The following is a 25950-nucleotide window of genomic DNA, read 5'->3' on the forward strand; positions in this document are numbered from 1 at the left end:
TATGGTCTTGATCCTCCTCAGGCTGAGATTCACAAGGTTTATCTCTGACAATGAGTAACACCTGCCTTTTTGCACATGCACAACACAAAAGGTCAAGTGTGTAGTATGGGGTGCATGATAAATGCAGTACCTGTATGGACACGTCAATACAGTGGTTGGAGCTGGTAAAATGAGTTTCAATTACAGCAGAGAGGGAATGATGACATAAAAAAAGAAAAAAATCGGTAAATAATTTTCTCCTTTTAAGGGAATTTTACGGAATCAGTTTTGGTAGTTTCAGTTAACTACACATAAATGCCAAAATGAATGAATGAATGAATAAATAATCTTTAATAATTTCAGCATACACATGTTGTTCACTATGGTGTGAGCACCATCAAAGAGAAATAGTTCTCATATCCCAGACAAATACCACAAGGTGTATTTGTATCATTCTTTATATTTTCACTCAAATTTAGTTTTCTGTACCTGCAAAGCAACCAGAGATCACACCATGTTTCCTCCCCCATTGTTTTGAATGATCCAATGCTGTCCTCTAGTGGTAAAACCTTCTCAAATGTTTTAGGCATGTTTGTAATCCTGGTCAGTCTGTGTTAGACTTGGCGCTCTACCTGTGTGCATACATTTTAAAGGCTAAAATACACATCTGTGTAGTCATTAAAATCATCTTACTTACTTCTTTCTGGTAGAGGATAGGCCTCTCTCACCCTTTGACCTTGTTGTCTTTTAATTGCCCCCTGCATGTAGTATATTGCTACTGGGTCCCACTACTTCTTCAGCACACCTACTCCACCTGCCAATGACGTTCTCACCTGGTAGCATTTAAGTTGGGCTCGTCTCTTCACCTCCAGCGTGTCCTTCAGTGATAGTAACACTGTCAACTACTACACAGTATCAACACTACGGGCAATCTCAGAGAGGAAGGCCAGTGAAGGCTGGAGGTATTATGTTTTCAGGTTGCCCGTCTGTAAAACCACTTGACTTGACTATTCAGTCCATTTTAAAACATCTAGAAACATTCTTAATTGTTTTATCTTTCACTTTATAATTTCATTTTTTCACAGAAATTAAGAAAGAAAAAAATTCAGAACACTTGCAATACCTTCTCTATCCACCAGTGGGCCACTCATTTTAGACTGGAGATGTCCGTTTTATGTTTCAGCTGTAGGCTGGAAAGCGTTAAGTTATATTGAGTGTGTGAACTTTGTGATACTGTCTTCATAAAATTCCCTACATGCATTTATTTTCTTTTAACAAAGTTTTATTTGAAAACAGTTGAATGGAATGCCAAAAGTAAAAACCATGATCAACAATAAATTCCTAAATCTACACAAGTCCTCAGGTGACATTGCACAAAATGTCCTTTACATATTATGAACATGTTATATGAAAACAAACATAACTGTCCATGTGAGATAATCAATAAAATGTAACAAGCTTTTTTTCTTTATAAACCACAGTTATCTTTTCACTATGTACGTATACTACACACACAGACGCGTACATACACACAATGTAAACCATGGGATGGGATAGAAAATCTCAGTGGTAGAAAGTGGACCTTGAGTTGAAATTAATATTGTTTTCATTTTTATTATTTATTTTGTATTTTGTGGTTATTGAAATGAGCAGACAACATTTTATCATAAAGTGGGTCAGTGTTTTTGTTGAAGTCTAAAGTGCAGCCTGACTGCTCCTCTTGGTGCTTATTACAGAATGAATTAATTACTGCATAACTCTCTGTTCCTTATTGTCCTATATAGGCCACAGTACCAAGAAAAACTTCCTTTTAGCATTTGAACATTTGAACTAATTCTTTCTTCTTCTTTTTTTCATTTGTTTCTCTGAGTTTGACGAGGGTGTCTGGTGTGAAGGAATCAGAACCAAACACTTGGAGGCACCAGTGCATCACAGTGTCCTACATGGCCGTCTTACTGGGGTTGTCAGGGTCGAAGGTCATTATTTCCATGTGGATAAGACCTGATTGGAAAAAAGGGAAAAAGAGAAGGATGGTCTTTATTTTCACATGTATGCGTGTGTGTACATACAGTACTGTGCAAAAGGTTAAGGCACTAATACGTAAGTAAAGTGAAGATGCTTTCAAAAATAATGCCATGAATAGTCTTTATTTATTGATGAACTTCATGCAAAGTTCAGTCAACAGAAGAAACCTAAATCAAATCATAATTTGGTGTGACCACGCTTTGTCTTTAAAACAGCACCAGTTCTCCAAACCCTTGCACACAGTTTTTCAAGGTACTTGACTGGTTCAAGTATCTTGGAGAACTTGCCATAGGCCTACTGTAGTTCTTCTGTGGACTGAGGCTGTCTCAGTGTCTTCTGTCTCTTCATGTAATCCCAGACTGACTCGATAATGTTGAGATCAGGACTCTGTGGGGGGGCTATACCATCTGACTCAATCTACTTCTTGTCAATTAAAATAGTTATTTTTGACGCTGGCCACGGCCATTTTTGGTTCATTGTCATGCTGAAAATTTGGGACCGATTAAAGGGCCTCTAAGATGGGATTGCATAATGGATAAGAATCTAAACATCTGAAGTACCCAAAACTTTTGCACTGTACTGTACATTATGTTACTTTGTATTGAAAATGTTTTTTATGTGCTCAAAGTCCCACAGGGGTCCTTGAGAGACACCCCTGTTGTGTCAGTTTAGGCAGGTCCTTTATGTGAAACAATGTGACAGCCATTGAATTATTCTCTGGCCTGTCCAACACAGCTATACTTACTCTTCCACTCGCCGATGGCGAGCTCCAGGCTCTCGAAGGAGTCGTCATACGGATCTGAGTCTAGTTCGGACTCCGGATCATGATATTCTGCCAGGAAGGGGTGGGACAGCCCCTGCTTCGCTGTCAGCCTCGTCTCTGGATCCAGCAGTAGCATCCCCTCCAGGAGGTCTACAGCTGGAGGCATCCAGACAGAAAAGATAAAAGTTTCAACACACTGCCACTGTGTCCTATGGCTGAAGCTTCTAGCACAAAAGTTATTTCAAAGTCAAAGTGGCCTGCACACTAGAGTCTCAAGAGTCACTATATCTCCAATGTGTAATAAGAGTTATTATTGTTATTGTTGTTGTTGTTAGATGTGAAGAAGTAGAGGCAATTCAATGCACCATTTTCATCCATGGATGGAAACACGTCTTTGAAGATTTTCTTCTTTTGCGGAGGGAGTCCTTGCACATATGACTGTGCCTAGAAAGCAGGTGATAACAGTTATACTTCATCCCAAACAAAGAGCTTATAACATATAAAAGAGCATGACGAAAAAAAACAAAAAATCAATAAAGATACAAAGACAGGTAAAATAAAATATCAATGTTAGGGATTCAAACTGCAGATGTAATCTAAAAACTCACATCTTTGCTTTGCATCTTCTGAACCAAGGACAACTCTGGCGTTCCTGTCAGGTGGAGGATTTTTTTCAGCTGATCAATACCTGCACAAGCTGGTTAAGGAAAACTCTGAATGCACAGCCAACACCATGTAGACTATTGCTAGCTGGTTAGCGTGCTAGCCCTGAACATGCACTGTTCTTGTCCAGCACATTGAGCTGAACGTGTGAGGATACTGTCATGTCCTTGGAAAAGTACCTTGCCATTAATCATCTCTGCCAGGATACAGGCGGCTGACCAGACATCCACTGTGAGAGACGGAGAATTTTAATGATAAAAATGTTACATTTTTCACACATATTTTGCCCTAATTATTTTGTTTGTATGAAAGGAAATAATAATATCACCTGTCTGACTGTAGTGCATCCAGTTGAATATGACCTCAGGTGCTCTGTACCAGCGCGTCACAACATAACCGGTCATTTCACTCTCTGTCTGTCTTGCCAAGCCGAAATCTAGGATCTAGGATTCACAGATCAAAGAATTTTTGTTGCATTTTACTGTCACATCACTTGTAAAATATAAAATTGTGACTGAATGTGAATTGCTGAAACAGATCATTGTCTCAACAGCTTTTTAAACTTACCTTTAATTCACAGTTCTCATTCACGGCAAGGTTACCTGGCTTCAGATCCTGAAATCAAAGCACATAAGGTTTCTTAAAAACCTGTTGTGACTTACAGTAAATTCATTATTAAAAGGATAAACTTCAATACTTTCACTCATTAAAAGAAAAGACTGATGCCACTCTGTATTCTACAGGAAGCAGCACAGTCATCATGAAGACTGGAAACAGTTAGCGTTTCTCTGACTGAAGTTCTACAAGCTCCTCTAGATACTGTGCCCAGGCTCAGCAAAGCTGGACTCAGGCCACACCTCCATCATGCTGGTTTCTGTCATCATCACCCACCCTAACCCACCCACCCAGCAAATGGACGGTTGTCCCCCTCCCCTCAGGTACTGTAGAAGGCTGCAGATTATCAAAGCCACGACATCACGGTTGAAGTCCAGCTTCTTTCCAGAGGCTTTGAGATTGGAATTTTTGTAGATTGACCCTCTGCTCCTCTACTAATGCTGCTGTGGACTCTATGTTGTCTTTTATCCACTTGTTTTTACTGTCACTTTATTGCGCCACTGGGACCCGAGTAACAAATTTCATTCTCTACATGTAAAAGCACGTTTAGACAATAAATGAACCTTGAACCTCGACAGTGGGGCAGCCTTTGACGACTGTTTACATTTGAATCATATGAGATTCTGTGTGTAAACATGCAGAACAAGAAAAGGAGTAGAAGAGGAAATGAGTGTTACAATTCAAACATCCAGAGTGACTCCACTCTACATGTATTGTGAGTGTGTACAGCACATACAGGCTAGAGAAAGTGATGTATTATGAAAAGGTTCAAATACCAACCCGATGAATGATCCCTGCAGAATGAATATACTGTAAAGAAGAAGAAGACAATTGATTATAGATTATAGAACACAGACAAATATACAGCAAATACACAGTGATGTTTGTGAGCAGAGCAGAAACCTTCACCTGCAGTCTTCAACTGATTCATCATCCTGATCCTTTTTTTCCCAGTTTATTTATTTGTTAACCAGGGACAGTGCACATTAATCAACATTTCAGTTAGCTAGCTAATTTTCATCCGTAATGTAATCCTCTTGCCTTTTAATGATATACAGTACAATAACATATAAGGGCCACTGTGAGTTAAAAAATTAAGCTGAATGGGAGAGTACATTTCCAACTTTAAAACTCTGAGTTTTGAACTTTAAAGGGATAATATCTTTTTTTTTTTAAAGTGGGGTTGTATGATCTACAAATAGCCCCTTAATACTTTAATTGCAGTAGAAGACTCTCTGCACTCCTCCCATTAGCAACACCAGCCCATAGCCTTGCCCAGAGATTTACAACATACAGTGTTGCGAACAGACCCAAAGAAATGGCCTATTTTCGGGGCCTAAAAGAGGTTTTACCTGAAAAAAAAACACACAGTTCCATTGTTCGCTATAATATAATTCAATCCAGCCCTTCAAAGGAAAAACGCAGTTTTTATTTGGACCTAACCAACTGCTGATCAGCGGGCGCTAACCCTGGGCAGAGGGATATGTGAGTTGGTTAGGTCCAAATAAAAACTGCGTTTTTCCTGCACTTTGAAGGGGTGGAAAAAAATATATTATAGTGAACAATGGAACTGTGTATTTTTTTTCAGGTAAAACCTCTTTTAGGCCGCGAAAATAGGCTGTTTCTTTGGGTCTGTTCACCACACTGTATGTTGTAAATCTCTGGGCAGGGCTATGGGCTGGCGTTGCTAACGGGAGGAGTGCAGAGAGTCTTCTACTGCAATTAAAGTATGTAGGGGCTATTTGTAGATCATACAACCCCACTTAAAAAAAAATGCTACTATCCCTTTAAAGCAGCAAATCTGAGAAAATATAGTTAAGGTAGAGAGAATGTGCAACAGTCTACATTGGTTAGGTCTTCATAATCAAATTAACAAAGTTGTTGCTTTTTTTCTCACAAATGTGTTACTTTGTAAAAAACTGCTGACCTCTCACCTCCAGTTGTTTAATCTACAATGGCCGTCATATGTGCATTCTTATTAATTTTTGAATTCAACTTCAATTTGATCTTGATAATGTCATGTAAATAATCCTCTATTGTAGAAATCAGGTCAATGAATACATAAACACTTACCTTGAGTCCTCTTAGAAGCTGGTAGAACAGGTATGTGATGATGCGGTCAGTTAAACGCTTCCTCTTCATAATGTGTCCAAGATCCTGGGCTACAAACGGCATGACCATATAACTAGAGGGAGAAGAACAGAAAGGGGCAAATATTAAGAGAGGATAAGAGGTACAGACACAAAATGGCCATTAATATTGTAGCTGATAAGGGGTTCTTTGCTATGCTGTCACAATAAACAGCACAAACCAACCAAAACAAACAAGAAAAAGCTTGCTCTCATCACACACAGTGAACTTTCATGCTTGCACACACATGCACGCAGGTTGTCAACAAGCTGCGGCAACTCGCAGAGGAATGTGGCTCCCGACTCACAAGGTTTGGAATTTCTCCAGAGTGGAGTCGGGCGTGAAGACGTCAAGGAGGCAGATCACCTTTGAAGAAAAACACAGTTGATATGACCGCTCATTCATCAAACATCTGGTTTAAAGGTCATGTTTTTAGCTTAGATGCTTCTGTTGCTCCCCCATCTGAGTTTCTAAGGTATCACACCCTTTATATCTTTAATAGACACGTTCATTGCTGTAACATTCATGCAGTGGATTTCCCATAATCCCCTTTAAAATATTTGTGATGTCAGTGAAGCAAAGGAAATACTGTGGTGCAATATAGTTTGATGAAAGTGAGTGTGGCCTATTCAACAATAACTGCTCTTTTCTCAATGTGCAGAGAGCTTCATATAAGTAAGCCTCTGTTAAATAGTGCTAACAATATTAGTTCATAGTTTAAATTTGTTAAGATATTGAATAACAAGAAAACCTCTGCTAAATACATGCGATGACAGTTTGTATTAAGCTATGTTGGATTTTTGATGTTTGATGTTATCTTTGTTGTGTTATCTTTATAAACTTCGTGGCCCTGAGAGTTCAAAACACTACTGAAGAGAATACCTGCAAAGGTACAAATGTGCCACAAATTCAGTCCCATAACAAAATGGAAATGTTTCCAGAAAAAGTGATGATCCTGGCCAGAACTTGTTGTTCAATGTCCAATTGTGACTTTTGGAGTTAAAAGCATTGTATAACAAGAGGATCTCAGCTGTGTTTATCCCCTTTTCTTGTTAAGTTCTTTTAAGTTAAAGTTTAAGCCTTAATTTTGATAATGAGAGAGAGTGTATTTGCATGTGTTGTCAAACTACTGCACGTTTGTGTGTTTTCTTAAGCTGCACTCCTTTGAGATCCACTGTTCAAATGGGCATAAACAAAATATATAAAGTTAATGGCACTTATTTCTTTGATGTGTCTCCATATGACAGAAGAAGGCTTTTGAATCAAGTTAAAACGTATTGAATTTCGTGCCCTCCAGAGATGAGAGCACTGCCTGTTTGTTTGTCGTTCCTCAAATGTTTTCAGTGAAAATAGTGGGTCATGAGGGCTCTGGTCGGGCAGCATTGATCAGATTATGGGCTTTTGTTTAACAGTCAACAAAGTTTGCTTATCCTTAAAATTGAACCACCTTTGAAAAAGAGAAAAGAAAAGAGTGAGAATGGAGTTAGAGATTTGTGTTTGTGAGCAAAACTCAAACTGCTCAGTAACTCAGTAACACACTATCTGTATCTCTTGTATAAAATGAGGCAACCTTACATAGTAGAGATTGAGTCTGTGTTTTAGACAGGCCAGTATAGGGTATTGTATCATATCAATAAAGTTTTTTCATGTTATTGTGTCCACCTGCTCAACTACCAATGAGCACTTCCTGTTACGGTCTTACATTTTCATGCTGTATGTGGCGCAGCAGCCTGAGCTCCCTGTAGGCCCGTTTGGTGTGGATGAGGGACTGGAAAGGCCGATACAGCTTCTTGATAGCCACCTTCTCCTTGGTCTTCTGGTCAATGGCAGAGCTATGTGGCAAAAAAAAACAAAAAACGCAGCATTTAACTCACAGTAATATATAAGCCTTGGGCTTCAGCCTATTCCCTTTTCGGTCACTGTGTGATATTTTCTTTTTTGTGTGTGTGTGTGTATGGTTGCAATTGTGTATAATATGTGCTGGCTAAATTGTTCACACAGAATGGTTGATTTTGATGTTGGTGTTGTATGACCGAAATAAACAAATTTCAATCAAAAAAATGTCAATCAGTATCAGTATGGAGCCTTCTGTCGTTAGAGGTCTGTCAATCAATATAATAATAAAGGAAGGGTGAGTGACATGAAATAGTGTGGCATCGTGGGAGTTGTTGTCCTGGTTTGGATTTCTCTTGAGGTGGTTTATCAGGTTTTCTTTTTTCTTTTTTTTACTAGGAGCTAAATTATAAACAGAGATGTCTTCCTCCCCAAAATAAACCAAGAACTGGAGAAACACAGACAAAAACACACAAGTTTTCACATTTAAAGCCAGGTGCCAAACAGCAGACACAAGACATTAGGAAGCGGGTGATGATAATCTTTCAAGTTAAAACACAGTTGAAAATGACCAAGGAATAATAAATAAATGTATCCTGAAAATGTGGCTTAAATCGTGACAAATGTATTCATCTATTTTAGATTCTAGTCACAATGCCAACACATAAATACATACCCCTACTCATTATATGGAGTGTATAATCCTGCCCAGAACAACAGCATCACTTAATGCAAAAACATTATGGGCCTCACAAAAGTATAGACTTAATTAAGTAATTGAATTACTCTGTGTATACATGTTTCATACAGTCGTATAATAAACAGAGCTCTAACAGTGAATCCCCACACTGTGACTGTGGGATATGATGTCACTGACAGGCGACCAAATGAAACAGTCTGCTACCAAGACAACAACATAGGTGGAGTCATGTTCATGTGGATAAGTTAATCATTATAACATGAAGGAGGTGACCTGCACACAATGGACTGATCAGCTCGCTCTTGAAGAGTAGGCTAATAGTTGATATAAGGACTGCAAAGAGTGTCTGTTGTGGTTATTGATTAATCTAAGTTTGATCAGTTCATGAATCAGCAATATGTCAGAAAACAAATACAATTTCCTCTTAGTCCCCTCAGACCGAATAAGATAAGAACCTGTCTGTCAGTGGTGGCTTATCATTATATGGAGATGTGAGTGAGATATGCTGGATGCCTGTAGAGGCCGACTTGTTCTTTGTAGGAGGAGGAGATTCTTGTCATATCGGAGGACCTGTATTGACTTGCTGACTTGCCTCAGGTGGACAATAGTGCTTCTGTTAGCAGATGTCAGAGTAATCTGCTGCCTCTTGGACTGCGAGCAGCAAAACCTGGGAGTGGAATGCAGACAGGAGGCCTACACAGCCTCTAGAAAATCGTTTGTGATGCACTGTATTTCAATATTGATTGTGATCAACAAATGCAAGCACTTAAAAAATCTTAAGAAAAAAAAATATATATAAAAAAAATAAATCACTGTAGGCCTTTTGTCACACATGAATGCATTTGGTCATGTCTCTTCTTGTGCATGAAAGAGTAGAAAAACAGTATGTTTCCTATGATGAGTTTTACTCTTAGGGTATAAAGCAGAACTGAAATAGTTTTTAGGAAAAGAAAAAAGCCACATCAAAAAAGAAAGACTGTCATAATCTGGTCGGCACATTCCTTGTCAGTAGCAGCAGAAATCCTCTGACCCACTCACCAAACTGTCCCGTAAGCTCCCGAGCCGATCGACCGCAGTGTCGTGTATCTCTCCGGGACGTCCCACGTCGTTTTTTGGATTTCCAGTCTGTGGAAACCGGGTCTGACGGGGGAATCCTTCACGGGAGACTCCATGGCTCTGTTTCGTTTCGCTTTCACGCAGAGTCAGCCCCGGAGTTTCTACCTGACAGGTGAGATGTGGCAGCGGAGGTAAGAGCAGCAGGGAAACGCCTCCAGTCCGTACCTCGACAGCCTTTTCTCCCAGCACCCACACCCTCAGCGTCACACGGGGAGTTACCATTCATGTAAACTGCAGACATGATTATATTGTATTATTATAAATTGCACACATGCTGCAAGTGTGACATATTCTTTATTGAAGATATTCTTTAAAGTATGTCCTATATTTCACATGGTTTGAAGCAATCCTGACTTATTCTAATTTTATTTTATTTTTTGAAATCACTTTTGATTGTTTGAATGTCTAATGTCATTTGTCTGTATCATCTATTCTAGACTTTGTGGCAGCTGTATTATGCATGTAATGCCCTCGCAGTGCGTGTGGCTATGCGCTAGACAGTCTGTCAGCGAAACGGATAGAAGCTCCCCAAAAAACCTGACCTTCTTTTAGTTTCAGGGAACCTTTCTTTTCATCCTCCACCTCCAGAAAAAAGCCTCTTTTCTTGTCCTTTAATGGGGTCCTCTATTTCTCCTCCGTAAAACTGAAATTATCAGAAAAACAAACACAATTTACTTACAGTACTTAGTATTGTATGAATACATTTCAATTAGCATCCATAGATTAGCAAAATGAAGAGTTAGCATGTAGGCTACTGACAGCTGTCAGCTAGCAAAGTATACTCAGTGTAAACATAACTAATCATGTCTTAACCACAAATACACAATCATGTAACACTATACTTCACAGATATATATTCTCCAAGGCCAAGGCGTCCAACAATATTGGCAGTCTGTTTAGCCGTCTGTGCTCACTTTTACTCCTTTTGCATGAGAACTAGCATGTAACAGAAAAAACACAGCATAGCTGGACTTGACGAGCCGAGCGCTCACTCTGACGCGGTTTCTCTGAACCAAAGCATATTGTTAAGGTTACATCCAGATAAGGTGCATTGCCTCGCCTCGCCTCGCCGCACGCCCCCCTCCCCCTCCAATATTTTTTTGTACAGTACAGAGTACAGTACATCAATACTTCACACACACACACACACACACACACACTACTACTACTGCTGCTAATATACTACGGATTTTGCGTATCAATCACTTTGAGAGCAGGTAAAATTAACAAATTAACGGCCCTAAAGTTCGCTAAGTTTGATGAAAGGAGGATAATGTAGGATAGCTGTCATCCCATCTTTTGAAAACGTCAGTCTTCTGTAACAGTGATGTCCTCAAAATGTCATTGTGAATTTTGCACATAATAAATATGAACAATTTCCAACATCTTAAGTCCAGTGAGTTTTCTTTCCACCTGTCAATCCTCTGACAAAAATTATGAGCATAACGTCATAAAAATTAGCCACTACATCTCTCTTGTTAAAACTACGTTTGCTAGCAAACACCACAACAATGGAGTGCTGTATGCATGTTTTTGAAAAAGATGGTCCTGTAACCCCGTTTACAGACACAGGATGGAAGAAATTTATTACTGCTGTGTTTCTTTGGAAAGACCTTGGTACCAGAGAGAGTACTGTGGCAGAAGAGGCAGTGCTGAGATTTAAACTTACAACCCAGGTTTGTTGTCATACTAGTTAGCTAGTAGGCTAGTTATATGGATGGCTTTGGCCAAGAGACTGAAAATGGAAATAAACATTGACTATTATTATTATTATTATTATTATGTGTGTGCCTTCATTATCTGTCCTTTTAAATAAGTTAACTGTGAACCTCAAACTTCAGGAACCTGCTGCTATTCCAGCTAACTGTGGCTACCACAGAGACTGCTACAGCCACTTCACCAACATCACAAACATAAAACGAGCCCAGAGAAGATTTGAAAAGGCACCTTTATTTCACAAGGAGGCAGAAAAAGAGGGTAGGTGTCCAATAAGAAAAGAATAGTCATGTCAATGTGAATCTTGAACTTCAGCTGTGAATCTGTGAAGAAAAACAATATGAAAACACAATTACACTATGGCTGCTCCCCTCCACCCTGGGTGGTCTCTGGAGCAGGGAATCCCAGGTGTGTGAGAGGGTGTGCGCCCCCTCGTCCCAGTTGAGGGTGTCTCTCGCCCGCTTCGGTGAGAGACACCATCTGAGTTTTTGTCTAAACACAAGAAAAAAATTACTTATATCTAAGTTATTAACAAAATTAACATAATCAATATGAATGAGATTCCTTCAGTTTAATGCCTGGTGCCACACACACACACACACACACACACACACACACACACACGGTAAATCAATGGGACAAAAATGTCCACTGACTATAAATTAAGGAGATAAAGTGAAAATCTGACACTACAAAATACCTAATGCATCAAAATAAGTTTTGTTACCTTACCAATATTAAAAAGAAAAAGAGGGAATATCCGCACACTGGATTAAAGCCCCCATTTATTGGATACTTGCCTGCAATGTTTCAACCGGATGTGGTCTTCCTCAGGCAACTAGAGAAAAAAAAATGTTACCAATCTTACACATACAAAAGATTTCCCACCTCAGATCATTTACTATATTGAAAGTCAGTCATTTTGTTTCTTTGTTTTTGCCAATAAAGATGGTAAACAATGAAAAAAAGAATTTTAGAATTTAGTATTTTTGATAAGAACTGACTGAGGTTGATTGAAAGATTTGCACAAAAAAGTTGATATATACACACACATACGTATGGCCTATTTTTAGAGTAGCTGATGTTTTGTCCCCAACTGTAAATTAAAGAGTTTTTTGGAAGTGTGACTGAGGGTCAAAATAATAGTTGTGGTGCCAGTAACCTGACATCTTTAAAGGGATAGTTCAACATTTTGGCAAATTGGCCCATTGCCATAATCCCTATAGTCATAGCAGTAGGTTCGTTACCTTTATTTGTCGGTGTAAGCTATTTTTAGAACGGCGGAGCAGAGCAGCAGGCTGCTCAGAGCTACGCTATGGAGGCTAAAGGAATTTCTTGGTTTCCCTCATCAAACTCATCAAATACAAAATCCCAAAACTCCAAAACGCTTTCATGGACAAGTTGTGACCTGCACAGTCACCATGCTATGGGATAATAATGGAACGTTACGAAACGGAGCCGTTTTCAAGGTGAATGCAGAGTCTGCTTGCTGAAAAACTGTCGCTGGACGCAACGCGCATCAGCGGTTTTGCATGAATTTACCTCTTAAACTAGAGGTCGACCGATAGTGGATTTTTAAATTCCGATATAATAACGATAGTTTGGAGCAGGAAAAAGCCGATAACCCCCCCCACGAAAAAAAAAAATTATATATAAATTTTTTTTTATTTAATTTTTTTTTTTTTATATAATAATATATAGCTATTAGCTACTGTAAAACTAAAGGATGTGGGACACTGAATCATCCCTGGACCCTGTGAGTGACGAACAGCCGAACTCCACACGTGAGTTTGTTTACATCAGAACAGCTGTAGTGAGGACGTGACGCTGCAGGAGAGGAGACTGTAACTAAACAGGACGTTAGCTCGTGGTGTGGTTACGCCGTACATTAACAGGTGACTGTTTCACTACAATTAGCCTACTGTGTGGAAAACCCATAGCCTGTAAAAAGAAAAACCACGCTGTAATGATCGTGATCGAGTTGGACGAGTGTGTTTGGAGCTGACGGGAGGAGAGAAAAAAGAGAGCGAGACGCACGTAGCGGCCGTGATATGACGACCCCGTCCCCGTCCCCGCTGAGGAGGAACTCAGCTGTTATGGAACAGGACCTAAACCAAGTCGAGTAGAGCCCATAGAGCCCAACTTTGTAGTGTAAAGAGCCATTATTGTGCGTCTGCCCCAACTCTGCGGCGCTCTCTCTTCCTCCTTCCCGTCTCTCTCTAGCTGTCCTTTCAAAATAAAAGCACAAAAAGCCGGAGGGGGAAAAAAAAAAAAAAAAACACTGACTCGTGAGCTGGTGGCGGTGAGATATTTAGCGTGGCAGCCGCCACCACATTATCTATGCAGGAACCCTTATATGATTAAGAGAAAATACTACAGTGTTTCTCATTAAATAACAAGAGAGTTTGGTTCCAGTCAGCCGCTCCACCTGCCGCCTCTCTCTTACTGCAGTCGCACCGCACCTACAGTACCCTCACCTGGGTCACTTCTCCTCTGCTGCCGCTGCACAGGCCCCGTCTCTCTCTCTCCCCTGCTCTGTGTGTGTGAAGAGCAGCCCCGCCCCTCAGTGATCAGAGAGACAGACAGCGGCAGGGAAGAAGCAGTTTATGGCGCTGTGGAAAAAACTGCAGCCATCGGCCACTATCGGAGCCAAATTCCGCTGATTCCGATAGTTTGTAAAACGTCCTATCGGCGCCGATTAATCGGCCAAAACGATTAATCGGTCGACCTCTATCTTAAACGGCTCCGTCTCGTAACGTTCCGTTATTCTCTCATAGCCTGGTGAATGTGCAGGTCACAACTTGTCCACGAAAGCGTTTTGGAGTTTTGGGATTTTGTATTTGATGAGTTTGATGAGGGAAACCAAGAAAGCCTCCATAGCGTAGCTCTGAGCAGCCTGCTGCTTCGCTCCGCTGTTCTAAAAACAGCTTACACCGACAAATAAAGGTAACGAACCTACTGTTATGACTATAGAGATTATGGCAATGGGCCAATTTGCCAAAATGTTGAACTATCCCTTTAATCTGTTATAATGTAATGGAAGATAGGCCTAAATGTGTTGTCTGCTTCTTGCCTTTTAGTGCCAGATGTAGAAAAAGAAGCAGAGGATGGTGAGGGAACTGCAGCGAAGACCCGGGCTCTGAGGTCACACACCTCTGACCTCTGCACATCCAAGCGGGCACCACACCTTCTGCCAGTTCAGTGCATTATCTGCAAACATGACAAATACAAACACCAATCGTACACCCGGAAAAGAATTAAAGAAAAACTAATGCAATGTGAAACACTCACAGCCGGGAAATTGCTTCTTGCAGCTGAGGGCAGGAAAGACGAGCGTCTGCTTCTTCACATTCGGGACAGGGACTTGGTAGCCAGTGAGGCAAGGTATCACTTTACCTGCTTCCGGGACTACACCAGGTATCTTTCTAAAAAACCAAAAGAGACAGAGAGCAACCTGAGCAACCTGTATGAAAATGCGTACAAGCACTTCTGTGCGACAGTGATTGAGGAGAGACTGTTAAGAGGAAGAGAGGTGCTACGACTCTCTAGGCTTACTATGCTTTTTAAAGACATTGTTAGACAAAGGGAAGGACTTACCATGTCATCTTACAAGGCACATTCTCTGAAGGCCAGACTTCAGAAGTCGCATCCTTTCTTAAAATTTCAGAAAGCATCAACAACATACTTTGTATATGTTGATGATCTTGATGAAAATTCCTGGCATGTGGGCAAAATAAAGAAAACTTGTTGGAGTATTTCTTCCATCACTGGAGTACATCTGCAAAAAACATAATTGGAAACACGACAGTCATTATTGGGCATGGGGACAAATGTCATGCTATAAAGATGAATGGAAGCAAAAACGAACTTGAAATACTGCGGGTTCAAGACCTGGAGACAACTCAGGAGGAAGCAGACACCAGACTTTTGTTGCATGCAGCTTATGCAGCAAAATACAGCAGTGACCTGGTAATCAAGAGCCCAGACACCGATGTCTTTGTGCTGGCTCTTGGGTTCTGCAGCAAAATTGATGGTCACCTGTACTTTCACACAGTCAAAGGCAGAAATCCACATATTATTGACATCGATAGGCTTCATGCCCACCTCGGGGAAGACAAATGTGATGCACTTGTGGGTCTGCATCAAGGGGGCAGTTGTGGGTCTGAGAAGTGAAGCTCACTTCCGCGTTCAAAAAACTGCAATACCCCCGGCTTCCTCTGGGGGCTGGTGTCAGAAGGGAGCATTCCCCATAGACCCCCATGTTAAAATCGCCGATTTTACATCCTCAGTAAACATGTTAAAAGCCTGGTGTCAGAACGTTTTTTTTTCTCAATCGATAGTTTCTACCCCCGCACACACTCTGAGGGGGGTGAATTTTTTTTAAACTCTACCGTTTTACTGTTATTAGGTTAAAACTCTGACCAATTAGGGCGCGGAAACGTTGAGTGACAGGTCCGGAGCGGTCCGGAGACAGGCTGCTTCGAGGCCAGTGGGCGGGTTCTCGGCCGGCCAATCCAACATGGCGCTGTCCAGGCCGCCATATTTGAGTCACAAAAACGACTCCCCAAAACCAATGGGTGACGTCACGGACGCTACGTCCATTCTTTTTACAGTCTATGGTCTGCATGCATTCTCTGGATGTGACACTGTGAGCGCTATATATGGGGTGGGGAAAACCAAAGCATATAAAAAGCTAATTTCCCAGAGACAATACATCACCCTGTTTAGAGAACTAGGAACAAGTTTCTCTCCATCCCCAGAGTTCTGCAAGGCAATGGAGGCTTTCACATGTGACCTGTATGATCAGGAGTGTATGGATGTTAACAAGGCAAGAGTTAAGCTGTTCAAGTCAGGAAAGTGCTCTGAGAGAGACTTACCTCCAAACAAAGACTGCTTGGACAAGCACATCCAGCGTGCTAACTATCAGGCTGCAGTCCACAGAAGGAGCCTTGAGTGTAGGCCTGATATTCCTGCCCCTGAATGTCATGGCTGGAAGATGGCAGGAGATTTCTTAGAAGTGGATTGGATGACACTTCCCCCAGCTCCAGAGGCAATCCTTGAACTGGTGCACTGCTCTTGTAAAAAAACAAACTGTGTTAAGGGCAGGTGCACCTGCAAAATACATGAGCTGCCATGTACAAACCTGTGCCAATGCACAAACTGTGGCAATAGGTCATTTGAAGATGACTAGTGGTTCCAGGGCCAGCATGAGAGGCTAACACCCTTCATCAACCAGTACTGTGTTCAAAAAGACATGGAGAAAACGAGAGTACTGTTCATGTTAATGTTATTTGTTTCTGTAAATATGTTACTAAGCATTCTGATTTATTAACAGTTAGATATTAGAATAAAGTTAACTCACCAACAGTGTATGGTTTGAGCACCATTTCTCATTGTCTGCCATGGGAGTAGGCTATCACCTAGTGGAAATATTGTTACTCCATTAGTTGAATTCATCTTTCACATAATTGATATGGCACAAAGCTGTTTTAAATGCAACTTAAACTTAGACAGAAAGGTCCATTTTTATCTAATCAATCAATACATTATTAGCCTAACTATTAAAACATGCCATTATGCTCAACAACATTCCAGGATGGTTTACTTCACTGTTTGAAATTTGCTGACTGGGGTACACCACAGAGAACCATGTCTTTAGATCATTTAAATTCCTTCTGTTATCCTTCTCTCTGGATATAACGGTAACACCAATATAATAACCAGTAACGTTACTTATACTCACACACCGTGAGTACGTGGCTTAACAAGCTCTTAATGACTGACGCTGGCCAGCTGCCAAATTGCCACTGACGCTGGCCAGCTGCCAAATTGCCACAGCTTAACCTCCAACAATTTGGGTTATTCACATCGTGTGACGTGAATAATGTTAATATAAACTCGATGAGAATAGTCAGTGATATTGAAATATAGATTCAGGTCTCCTACGCTTAACACGTGAAGCTCAAGCTTAATTGACTGATTGTAAGCGAGCACAAGTTGTTAACAAGAGCCAGGATTAGCTAGCGGCTAACAGTTAGCGCTACTTTTACATGTAATAAACGCCGCATCGCAAAGGTTATACAAATAAATCGCATAGCTAGCATTTTCCAAAAACATTAATACTTACCTACACACGTGTAAGCTTCTTGTTTAGCTTATAATATTTCGTGATGTGTCGCCGTCTTCACCTCTCCACCTCGCGTCCACCAGGTAAATGTTGAGATCGACAGCTGTTCCTCGCATCTACGTCTGATTGGTTGAATAACGTCACGTGATTTGCAGCGCTGCGTGCCATTGGTTCAACTGACATAGTAGACTGCGGCGTTTGCCTGCAAATTTAACGAACTTTAAACTATGATTATGAAAAAATGTGCAAGAATTACGAGTGCCAACAAGGAAAATCTGATTGAGAAAAAAATAAACTTTAAAACATAAAAGATGGTTTTCCCTCCATGGGGATCATTATTTTCAAAAACTAAAGCTGATACGGAGCCTCGGCCCACCGTCTAAGGGTAGTTCACCCTCCGAAGCTGAAGGTGGCGCTAATGCGCATAATACACTGATTGCTTACCGCTCTTTGGAAAACAACATAAGAGGAAGGTTTGAACCTTGACCCAAGGCGAGCAGTGGTTAGCAGCAGCAGCAACAGCAAACACAGCACGGAGGAAGCGGAGGACTGCAGCCAGCATCACCGGACTTGCTGTAAGTTTTGAATGTTAATATTAGTATATTGTTAACATACTAACATTTATTTTGGGTGCGTGTCTGTGTTTTTTGTATGTGCTCTGCCGCTCTCCGGAAGGAAACGTTGTGCTAGCATAGCAGGGCTGCAGCAGAGGTGACGTTAGCTACGGTAACTTAACTGTCTGCAGTGAGAGATAATGAGAGTGCAACCGGTTTTTTTGGTAGGAGCTTTTCTGGTTGTCGAAGCAACAGTCTTGACATGTTTTTGTTTATTTCGGTCATATTATGCTGTAGAAAAGCGGTTCAACTACTGGGGGACTTTCCTCTTTCAAATACACCCTACACTACGTTATTCGCAGTTAGTATAGAGCACGGCCAGGCACACTGCGAGTCTGACTGTGTGCGTCTTCTAGGGGCGCTTGTTTTAAATTCTGTGTGAGCACCAGGTGAGCACTGCCACTGACACACGGAGATTGCTGTTAACACATGACACAGGAAGAGTAGACGCCGCATCTAACGCTGGGGCGCGGGAAATGCGGCCGCCATCTTGGACCGGTCATTCAGTTGAGCAGAAGTAACAGGATGCCAGAGCACTGTGCTTATTATTTACCTTCCAATCAGCAGACCATCGAAAACAGCTGGCTCTGCCCTAGATTGTAAAACAGGCAACATCAGTGACCAAAAATAAGTTAAAAACTACGACGCTGCTCAGTTTTGGTGGACTGAAGAGGTACACTTACCCCTGCCTGTAAATGTTGATATTGACCAACTCCTTCATGTCACACATGCATGCAGAGAAACATAATTTGTTCATTTCGGGGGCAACTGTGTGTCTTTCTGCAAAGGTTTCACAGTTAGTGTGTAATGAGTAGCGACGAGTTCCTGGGGTGACGTTACAGCGCCCATTCCCTATTGAATTACTTTTCACAAATAAGGTTGAACATTACTATTGGTTGCATTTTGTGAATCGAATATTTATTTATTTATTCTCTCTCTCGCTCTGGTTTACATATATTTTCATTTTGGTCACCTTGGTGTCTCGCACTCTGTGTTTACACAGATCCACTGGAGCTCCATCTCTCTGCACCAGCCGCTGCCTGCATCACCCCCCCCCTTTTCCCCTGCTGTTAGGCCGGCCTGGCCTCCCTTCCCATGGACCAGTGTGCCACCCAGTCCTCCCCATTGAGCTGGCCAGCTCCCCCTGCCTGGGATTCAGGTTTAAAAGGTGTGTTCGGTTGTGTTTTTTGTTCAGAATAACCCTGCACTAAGTAAACTCTACTCTGTCTAGAACTCACTAAGATAACTTAGGATACAGAGCTGGCTGTTAACATTTCACTGCATTACATGAATGTGACACAGTCTCAGCTCAACTCCTAGCCCGCACTCAGTGGCCCAGTGAGCACAGACTTTGCAGAGTAATCAATCGGAATACAAGTCACTTGTTTTCCGCAGCTGGGGCTTCGTGGGCCGTCAGGCACCCCGTTCCCTTAAATACAGATACCGATCCCGTGGGGGGTTGATCACGTGCAGTGATGTGGTGCATGTCAGTCTCTGTTCGGACCCGGGGCCACAACGGAGGCGACTGCACTTAAGCTGGACTGGTCTTCCTACTACAGGCTCGGGCAGTACGAGATGTCTGTCATAGTGTCCAAAGGGCTTCTCTGGATCTCTCACTGTTCCTTATTCACTTCCTTACGCCCTCCACATTCCCTTCCGGGGCCAAGTACGTGGGGCACATACTCTCTGTTTGTGTCCGTGGTACTGGTGCTTTCGCCTGGGATTCAGGTTTAAAGGGTGCGTTTGGTTGTGTTTTTGGACTGTGGAATTTACCACATGGAGATGTTCCTGGTCACTGTTCAGAGTACTCAACCCTGCACTAAGCGAACTCTACTCTGTCCAGAACTCACTAAGGTCACTTGGGATACAGAGCTGGCTGTTGAGCTGAGACTGTGTCACATACATGTAATGCAATGAAATCTCAACTCATAGCTCTCTCTTCTCAGTACATTTTTGAACTGTCAATTTCTGTTGTACTTTGTAGTTTGGCCTTGGTGTCTCGCACTCTCTCTCTGTGTTTCGCAGATCCGCCGGAGCTCCATCTCTCTGCACCAGCCGCTGCCTGCATCGACCCCCCTCGCCCCCTTTCCCCCTGCTGTTAGACTGGCCTGGCCTCCCTTCCCATGGACCAGTGTGCCACCCAGTCCTCCCCATTGAGCTGGCCAGCTCCCCCTGCCTGGGATTCAGGTTTAAAAGGTGTGTTCGGTTGTGTTTTTTGTTCAGAGTAACCCTGCACTAAGTAAACTCTACTCTGTCTAGAACTCACTAAGATAACTTAGGATACAGAGCTGGCTGTTAACATTTCACTGCATTACATGAATGTGACACAGTCTCAGCTCAACTCCTAGCCCGCACTCAGTGGCCCAGTGAGCACAGACTTTGCAGAGTAATCAATCGGAATACAAGTCACTTGTTTTCCGCAGCTGGGGCTTCGTGGGCCGTCAGGCACCCCGTTCCCTTAAATACAGATACCGATCCCGTGGGGGGTTGATCACGTGCAGTGATGTGGTGCATGTCAGTCTCTGTTCGGACCCGGGGCCACAACGGAGGCGACTGCACTTACAGCTGGACTGGTCTTCCTACTACAGGCTCGGGCAGTACGAGATGTCTGTCATAGTGTCCAAAGGGCTTCTCTGGATCTCTCACTGTTCCTTATTCACTTCCTTACGCCCTCCACATTCCCTTCCGGGGCCAAGTACGTGGGGCACATACTCTCTGTTTGTGTCCGTGGTACTGGTGCTTTCGCCTGGGATTCAGGTTTAAAGGGTGCGTTTGGTTGTGTTTTTGGACTGTGGAATTTACCACATGGAGATGTTCCTGGTCACTGTTCAGAGTACTCAACCCTGCACTAAGCGAACTCTACTCTGTCCAGAACTCACTAAGGTCACTTGGGATACAGAGCTGGCTGTTGAGCTGAGACTGTGTCACATACATGTAATGCAATGAAATCTCAACTCATAGCTCTCTCTTCTCAGTACATTTTTGAACTGTCAATTTCTGTTGTACTTTGTAGTTTGGCCTTGGTGTCTCGCACTCTCTCTCTGTGTTTCGCAGATCCGCCGGAGCTCCATCTCTCTGCACCAGCCGCTGCCTGCATCGACCCCCCTCGCCCCCTTTCCCCCTGCTGTTAGACTGGCCTGGCCTCCCTTCCCATGGACCAGTGTGCCACCCAGTCCTCCCCATTGAGCTGGCCAGCTCCCCCTGCCTGGGATTCAGGTTTAAAAGGTGTGTTCGGTTGTGTTTTTTGTTCAGAGTAACCCTGCACTAAGCAAACTCTACTCTGTCTAGAACTCACTAAGATAACTTAGGATACAGAGCTGGCTGTGAACATTTCACTGCATTACATGTATGTGACACAGTCTCAGCTCAACTCCTAGCCCGCACTCAGTGGCCCAGTGAGCACAGACTTTGCAGAGTAATCAATCGGAATACAAGTCACTTGTTTTCCGCAGCTGGGGCTTCGTGGGCCGTCAGGCACCCCGTTCCCTTAAATACAGATACCGATCCCGTGGGGGGTTGATCACGTGCAGTGATGTGGTGCATGTCAGTCTCTGTTCGGACCCGGGGCCACAACGGAGGCGACTGCACTTACAGCTGGACTGGTCTTCCTACTACAGGCTCGGGCAGTACGAGATGTCTGTCATAGTGTCCAAAGGGCTTCTCTGGATCTCTCACTGTTCCTTATTCACTTCCTTACGCCCTCCACATTCCCTTCCGGGGCCAAGTACGTGGGGCACATACTCTCTGTTTGTGTCCGTGGTACTGGTGCTTTCGCCTGGGATTCAGGTTTAAAGGGTGCGTTTGGTTGTGTTTTTGGACTGTGGAATTTACCACATGGAGATGTTCCTGGTCACTGTTCAGAGTACTCAACCCTGCACTAAGCGAACTCTACTCTGTCCAGAACTCACTAAGGTCACTTGGGATACAGAGCTGGCTGTTGAGCTGAGACTGTGTCACATACATGTAATGCAATGAAATCTCAACTCATAGCTCTCTCTTCTCAGTACATTTTTGAACTGTCAATTTCTGTTGTACTTTGTAGTTTGGCCTTGGTGTCTCGCACTCTCTCTCTGTGTTTCGCAGATCCGCCGGAGCTCCATCTCTCTGCACCAGCCGCTGCCTGCATCGACCCCCCTCGCCCCCTTTCCCCCTGCTGTTAGACTGGCCTGGCCTCCCTTCCCATGGACCAGTGTGCCACCCAGTCCTCCCCATTGAGCTGGCCAGCTCCCCCTGCCTGGGATTCAGGTTTAAAAGGTGTGTTCGGTTGTGTTTTTTGTTCAGAGTAACCCTGCACTAAGTAAACTCTACTCTGTCTAGAACTCACTAAGATAACTTAGGATACAGAGCTGGCTGTTAACATTTCACTGCATTACATGAATGTGACACAGTCTCAGCTCAACTCCTAGCCCGCACTCAGTGGCCCAGTGAGCACAGACTTTGCAGAGTAATCAATCGGAATACAAGTCACTTGTTTTCCGCAGCTGGGGCTTCGTGGGCCGTCAGGCACCCCGTTCCCTTAAATACAGATACCGATCCCGTGGGGGGTTGATCACGTGCAGTGATGTGGTGCATGTCAGTCTCTGTTCGGACCCGGGGCCACAACGGAGGCGACTGCACTTACAGCTGGACTGGTCTTCCTACTACAGGCTCGGGCAGTACGAGATGTCTGTCATAGTGTCCAAAGGGCTTCTCTGGATCTCTCACTGTTCCTTATTCACTTCCTTACGCCCTCCACATTCCCTTCCGGGGCCAAGTACGTGGGGCACATACTCTCTGTTTGTGTCCGTGGTACTGGTGCTTTCGCCTGGGATTCAGGTTTAAAGGGTGCGTTTGGTTGTGTTTTTGGACTGTGGAATTTACCACATGGAGATGTTCCTGGTCACTGTTCAGAGTACTCAACCCTGCACTAAGCGAACTCTACTCTGTCCAGAACTCACTAAGGTCACTTGGGATACAGAGCTGGCTGTTGAGCTGAGACTGTGTCACATACATGTAATGCAATGAAATCTCAACTCATAGCTCTCTCTTCTCAGTACATTTTTGAACTGTCAATTTCTGTTGTACTTTGTAGTTTGGCCTTGGTGTCTCGCACTCTCTCTCTGTGTTTCGCAGATCCGCCGGAGCTCCATCTCTCTGCACCAGCCGCTGCCTGCATCGACCCCCCTCGCCCCCTTTCCCCCTGCTGTTAGACTGGCCTGGCCTCCCTTCCCATGGACCAGTGTGCCACCCAGTCCTCCCCATTGAGCTGGCCAGCTCCCCCTGCCTGGGATTCAGGTTTAAAAGGTGTGTTCGGTTGTGTTTTTTGTTCAGAGTAACCCTGCACTAAGCAAACTCTACTCTGTCTAGAACTCACTAAGATAACTTAGGATACAGAGCTGGCTGTGAACATTTCACTGCATTACATGTATGTGACACAGTCTCAGCTCAACTCCTAGCCCGCACTCAGTGGCCCAGTGAGCACAGACTTTGCAGAGTAATCAATCGGAATACAAGTCACTTGTTTTCCGCAGCTGGGGCTTCGTGGGCCGTCAGGCACCCCGTTCCCTTAAATACAGATACCGATCCCGTGGGGGGTTGATCACGTGCAGTGATGTGGTGCATGTCAGTCTCTGTTCGGACCCGGGGCCACAACGGAGGCGACTGCACTTACAGCTGGACGGATCTTCCTACTACAGGCTCGGGCAGTACGAGATGTCTGTCATAGTGTCCAAAGGGCTTCTCTGGATCTCTCACTGTTCCTTATTCACTTCCTTACGCCCTCCACATTCCCTTCCGGGGCCAAGTACGTGGGGCACATACTCTCTGTTTGTGTCCGTGGTACTGGTGCTTTCGCCTGGGATTCAGGTTTAAAGGGTGCGTTTGGTTGTGTTTTTGGACTGTGGAATTTACCACATGGAGATGTTCCTGGTCACTGTTCAGAGTACTCAACCCTGCACTAAGCGAACTCTACTCTGTCCAGAACTCACTAAGGTCACTTGGGATACAGAGCTGGCTGTTGAGCTGAGACTGTGTCACATACATGTAATGCAATGAAATCTCAACTCATAGCTCTCTCTTCTCAGTACATTTTTGAACTGTCAATTTCTGTTGTACTTTGTAGTTTGGCCTTGGTGTCTCGCACTCTCTCTCTGTGTTTCGCAGATCCGCCGGAGCTCCATCTCTCTGCACCAGCCGCTGCCTGCATCGACCCCCCTCGCCCCCTTTCCCCCTGCTGTTAGACTGGCCTGGCCTCCCTTCCCATGGACCAGTGTGCCACCCAGTCCTCCCCATTGAGCTGGCCAGCTCTCCCTGCCCCCCCCCCTCACCAGAAGCTGCCTTCATCAACTCTTGCTACATTTCCATGTTTCCCACATTCTGTGTCATAAATTGTAAACTGTTTTGTCTTGTCTGTAACAACATCTATTGCACGCCTGCCCGTCCTGGGTGAGGGATCCCTCCTCTGTTGCTCACCCTGAGGTTTCTCCGCTTTTTCCCTGTTAAAGGGGTTTTCTATGGAGTTTTTCCTCAGTCGATTTGAGGGTCTAAGGGCAGGGGATGTTGTTATGATGCCATGTAAAGCCCTTTAGGCCAAACTGTTTGTAATAAACGGGCTATACAAATAAAATTGCCTTGCCAATTGCCTTACTCTGTCTAGAACTCACTAAGATAACTTAGTATACAGAGCTGGCTGTTAACATTTCACTGCATTACATGTATGTGACACAGTCTCAGCTCAACTCGTAGCCCGCACTCAGTGGCCCAGTGAGCACAGACTTTGCAGAGTAATCAATCGGAATAGGAGTCACTAGTTTTCCGCAGCTGGGGCTTCGTGGGCCGTCAGGCACCCCGTTCTCTTAAATACAGATACCGATCCCGTGGGAGGTTGATCACGTGCAGTGATGTGGTGCATGTCAGTCTCTGTTCGGACCCGGGGCCACAACAGAGGCGACTGCACTTACAGCTGGACTGGTCTTCCTACTACAGGTTCGGGCAGTACGAGATGTCTGTCATAGTGTCCAAGAATGCTCCCAGAATTCAGGTCTGTTAGTGACTCCCAGTATCTCTAAAAACAGACTGAGAGGTAGAGCCTTCAGTTACCGGGCTCCTTTACTGTGGAACCAGCTCTCTCCATGGGTCAGAGAGGCAGACACTCTAACTACGTTCAAGTCCAGGCCAGAGAGGTTTTGATTTTGAGACAGACCACTCTGCACGTTTTGAATGGGCCAAAGATGGCGCATGTCCCGCCCCCTTTCATCAACAGCCATCACCTGCATTGTCAGAGCTGAACTAGAAAACCGGAGGGAGAAGCGAGCACCCCCCCCCCCCAAAAAAAAAAAAATTTTTTTAAAGGAAAAAACTTGTAGAGGTGCACGTCCACAGCAGCAGACAGAGAGGGGAAATAGCCAGCACAACTCTCAAAATCCTTTTGATGCTCTTCATTATAGGACAGGCAAGCACAGACGTTTCGACCAAAGTCTTTTTCAATGTGAGATCACAGGTGACTGAAGTGAGAGATAAGTACCATCAGACTGATTACCACAGGTGTGAAACATTCTTCAGTCAGTCGACCTCCTCACGAAATAATTAGTCTCCTCTACATACGTACATAGACAATATACACATAAGGCGCACAGGGCAAAAAATATTAAAAACGGTCGCCTAAATAATTCAATATTGTATACAAAAATAT

General features: G+C 43.5%; 1 protein-coding gene across 1 annotated transcript; it reads right to left on the reverse strand.

Annotated features, from left to right (window-relative positions):
- Positions 1-1174: 1174 nt before the first annotated feature.
- LOC146984206 (mitogen-activated protein kinase 12) lies at positions 1175-9966 on the reverse strand. The gene is made up of 12 exons (XM_085781151.1): positions 9747-9966; positions 7878-8007; positions 6483-6541; positions 6119-6230; positions 4826-4855; positions 3998-4045; positions 3759-3873; positions 3588-3659; positions 3376-3455; positions 3133-3211; positions 2750-2923; positions 1175-1980 (listed from the first exon to the last, which is right to left on the reverse strand). The coding sequence occupies exons 1-12, from the start codon at positions 9878-9880 to the stop codon at positions 1919-1921; spliced, it is 1095 nt and encodes a 364-aa protein (XP_085637277.1). The 5' UTR covers positions 9881-9966; the 3' UTR covers positions 1175-1918.
- Between the last annotated feature and the right edge of the window lie 15984 nt (positions 9967-25950).

The sequence above is a fragment of the Trachurus japonicus genome, chromosome 7, assembly GCF_045865225.1.
Source record: "Trachurus japonicus isolate A0001 chromosome 7, Traja_1.0".
In the NCBI taxonomy this organism is placed as follows: Eukaryota; Metazoa; Chordata; class Actinopteri; order Carangiformes; family Carangidae; genus Trachurus; species Trachurus japonicus.